The 4224-nt window shown below is 38.3% G+C and overlaps 1 protein-coding gene across 1 annotated transcript in view; it reads right to left on the bottom strand.

The window, feature by feature from the left end:
- ANKRD31 (ankyrin repeat domain 31) overlaps positions 1-4224 on the bottom strand; it is a 135911-nt gene that overhangs the window by 11542 nt on the left and 120145 nt on the right. The window contains exon 23 of the mRNA XM_008071045.1: positions 1708-1779. Coding sequence (XP_008069236.1) covers positions 1708-1779 — 72 coding nt within the window. The remainder of the gene's footprint in view (positions 1-1707; positions 1780-4224) is intronic.

Here is a 4224-nt window from a genome sequence, read left to right as displayed (position 1 = left end):
ACTCCAGTCTGGGCGACAGAGTGAGACTCCAACTCACAAAAAAAAAAAAAAAAAGTTCTTAACCACATAAAACAGAAGCACCTCTGAATTTTTGTACTTGATTATATATACTTTCACAGAGAAATGAAACACAGTAACAGCATTGAAATGAAGTCAAAGTCATTTATTTACAACAGACTATGAGTCAGTCAAGGACCGTGTTATTAAAAAAAAAAAAAAAAAAAAAGGGCCCGTTATTCCTGGAAAAGCAAGTTCTATTTTCAAATAAACAAATGATGTAAAGTCCTATGAAAGAAAATATAACTAGTGTGCACTAAATGATGGCATGGAAAAGAAAGGGTTTAGGTGATAACTTTTTTCCTTTAGATGAATATACTTCATTTAATGTGTTTTGAGTGTCTTGGTACTAGGGTGACAGCGAACATAACATTGGCTTTTCAGGTAAATAACAAAATGTGACTTATCAACACATAATTTAAAAAATAAGTGTTAAAAATATGTCATTATGTCCATACATAATGATCACAAGTTATGCAGAAATTTGGGAATGATCACCTTTTATCCCTTTTGGTTTACACTAAAATATCAGTGAGGATTACCTCAATAACACAGAAAAGAAACTATAGCCAAGTAGGCAAAAAAGAAGAGAGATTTAAAAGAAAGTTGTGAAATTTCAGGGGAAAATGCACATAGACTCTATTTTAATATGTAAAAGAACTTTAGAGATAATGGATGTACCAGGGGTTTCATCAACAAAGTTTTGTTTTTAAAGGTTTGTGGTTTTTGTTTACAGTTCTTAATTAGAAACAACACATACCCTCCAATGTGTTAACGCATTTTAACACTCTGAAGTCTACCAATACACTGACTTGAGTTACCAAATTAATTAGTTTTTGTGTAGAATTTAGAATAAAGCCCTTCCATCATCTCTGATTCAATGATGAAAGCCTTAAGATGGCAAGATTAAACATATTTATCATTTTTCTTCATTATTTAGGATTTTCTTGACATCACAATCCAAAATGATATGTAAATAAGCTGGATTTTTGAGGCTCCTATTTGTTCTGTGGAATGTTAATAGATATCATCTAGTTAAGTTTAGGAAATCCTGATGAACAAGAGCAAACAGGTTTCTTTATGATTTGTCACATGGAGGGAGCAGGAAAGGAAGAGTTCTCTTTTTAATTTCTGGCTGAGAAAATGGGGAGGGCTATTACTCTTTTATGTCGCAGTTAGAAACTGCAAATTCAGATAAAGAAGAATACATACACTAACCAAAACCCATTTACCATTTGTTGAATTCACCACAATTCCCTCATACCCGGAAGGTCTAGGCATCTCCATCTATCTACACAATCAAAGTAAATTCAGCTTTAGAACAGAAGCCCTTTGCATAATATTCAGGCTTTCGTTCATGCATTCATTCATCCACTTATTCAATAAATATCGCCCAGGGAGCATGTACTGGGAAGCTAAGGTGTGCCAGTACTGACGAATATAAGAAGCAGCAAGAACCCATATGAGTCACTCCGAACTCAAAAGGCTTTCTGGGTCTATCAGGAAATAAAACAAGACAAAAGCAATCATTTGTAGCATAGAATGGCATGCATAAGATTTCATCATCTATTTTACCAACTTGTACAACAAAATCTAAACACTTTTTAGAAGAGTAAATGAAATTGAAGAGTTTTCTTTCCTTTTTTTTACCTTGTCCAAATTTCATTTTTTCAAACATTGATTTGCTTGGTTCTTGTACAGGGTCATCTAAACAAGGCACTTCTGAAAATGAAAGGGAATGTTAGCAATAATTTTGCTGAATTAGGGACTTCTCTGGTTAAACCAGGATGCATGGTCGGTCTAGCTATGGAAAATGTAAATAGCTCTTCCTTCACATTTTAGGCTAGATTATTAAAATAGAAAATTAAAACAGCTCTTCCCCAAAACAGTATTCTGAAGAGTACAACCATCAAAAAGCATACAGACTATATTTGTGATCCAAGGTGGGCTGATGAAAGCCACACAGATCTCTCTCTCTCTCTCTCTCTCTCTTGAGACTTTCTGGTCTTTTTTATTGTTAGAGCCATGATTTCCATGATCATATTTTGATACACAGAGGAGGAAGAAAGACTTTCCTGTAATAGGGTTAGAGAGTTTTACATTTTTCTAGGTTGCCAGGTCTTCGGAGTGCTGTCAGGTACCACAAAACTAGCTACAAAATAATACAAATCAAGGAGGTTCAAACGAAATTCCAACCGTAGCCTATAGAATGCCAGCAGGGACCTGCCTATAGATTCCTAGGCCCAAACTAAGGTAGAAAGAAGCTGGCTGGCATACTACTACCTTCACAGTTCCTAAATTAGCATTAACATTTTCTGAAATATGTGAAGAAAAAAAAATCAGGGTTACTGGAAAGAAATTAATAACAAGAAACTGTTTATATTATAGGCAATAGAAGTAGTTCGGAATCCATTTCTGATTTAAGGCTTACTTAACAGAAGAACTGTGTGCCCTCGAGGAAGGATATGCCTGTCTAGAGTTGGAAATGCCTGCCTAGAACTTGAAAATTTGAGGAGACTATGACCTCCATTACATAAAAAAGAAGAACCTACACTTCTGCTTTGATTCTTCAGGTTAGGGAACTAGGAAAAGAGAGGGTTTGCTTAGTTTTCTTTCAAAAGTGTGTGTGTGAGAAAGAAAGAGAGGAGGAGGAGGAGGAGAGGGAGGGAAGGAGGAAGGGAGTAAAGTGGGGACGGAGGGAGGAGACTGATTTAGCAATTCTGCACCCAAGGAATCAAAGTAAAGGGCTAAGCCGGCTCGGTGGCTCAGCCTGTAATCCCGCGCCTTTGGGAGGCTGAGGTGAGTGGATTACCTGAGCCCGCGGGTTCGCGACCCGCCTAGGGCACTCTCATGGCCACTGCAGCCTTGACCTGCAAGGCTCAGGTGATCCTCCCACTTCAGCCTTTCGAGTAGTTGAAACTACAGGTGTGCACCACCATGCCCGGCTAATTTTTGGATTTATTGTAGAGATGCGGTCTCACCAAGTTGCCTGGGTTCAGGCAGTCCTCTCACCTCTGCCTCCCAAAGTGCTAGGATTCCAGGCATGAACCACCTGTCCGGCAGAGTGTAGAAATTATCAGTGGCAGCCCCTTGAAGGGTGCATTTCCCTGCCAAGTGTACTTTCTGCTGCCCAGCTGACCACCTGCTTCACTCTTCTTGGAGGGGAGCTGAAGCATTTGGTTGGGAGGAGGAGGAGTGTGGAGATGTTGGTCAGCAGGTACAAAAGTTTCCGTTAGGAGGAGTAAATTGAAGAGAGCATTGTATAGCTCGGGACTACAGTCACTACACAACGTATAATATACCTGAAAGCTGGTAAGAGCAGATTTTAAGTGTTCTCACCACAAATAAATGATAAGTATATGAGATGATGCACAGTTAATTAGCCATTCCACAGGGTATACATATTTCGAAACATCATGTTGTACAGTACAAATTTGTACAATTTTTATTTGTCAGTTTAAAAAGTAAATAAATTTTTTAAAACGGGAAACATTTAGTAAGATTCCTTACGCTATTTCACCATTAAATAAAATTTTTAAATGGGCCAAATTTTTAAAAGGTTTTTGGTTCTGCTGTTGTTTTTAAGGAAGTCTTCCATTGTAAGAAGCCTTCTGTGCTAAAGTGATTTGTACTCTCGGTAATCCGAATGTAAATACCAGCTTCTCCTCTTCCCTGGCATCTGTAAATTGGGGGTCACAACACATTAATTAATGTCTACCTTGTGGGGTACGTAGTGCCCGTTAAATGCTGGCTTGTGTTTTCAGTGGAAGTAGTGTCCTTGACACCATAGCTACTTGAACACCTTCTAGTGCCACCATCTCAGACTGTGTCTCTTTTTATAGCACCATGGTCGGATTATTGTTGGCTAGGCTGATACTAGAAAAGTTCTCACACCATTTATGAGGAGGGCAATTATCTGTTTTTCTTGTTGACTGTATTTCTGGGATTACTTGTCATTTTTGCATGTATTTAAATTTTTTCAATTTTAATTTTAAATTATTTAAATAAATATTCACTTAGGTTTTTGTCATCTTGACTTGCCGTCTCCAAATGAGTAGCGGTGTGTGTGTGTAATCGAAGTCTGGAGTATGCTGCCCTCCTGACGTGCTGGCTCTTGTTGCTGTGTTGCAGAAGCTGGCAGGAGCGACCCTCATTGTGGCAGCCCCG

The sequence above is a fragment of the Carlito syrichta genome, unplaced genomic scaffold (genome assembly GCF_000164805.1).
Source record: "Carlito syrichta isolate Samal-C Ts95f unplaced genomic scaffold, Tarsius_syrichta-2.0.1 Scaffold314105, whole genome shotgun sequence".
Lineage (NCBI taxonomy): Eukaryota > Metazoa > Chordata > Mammalia > Primates > Tarsiidae > Carlito > Carlito syrichta.
This window is presented reverse-complemented; position numbering and strand designations above follow the sequence as displayed.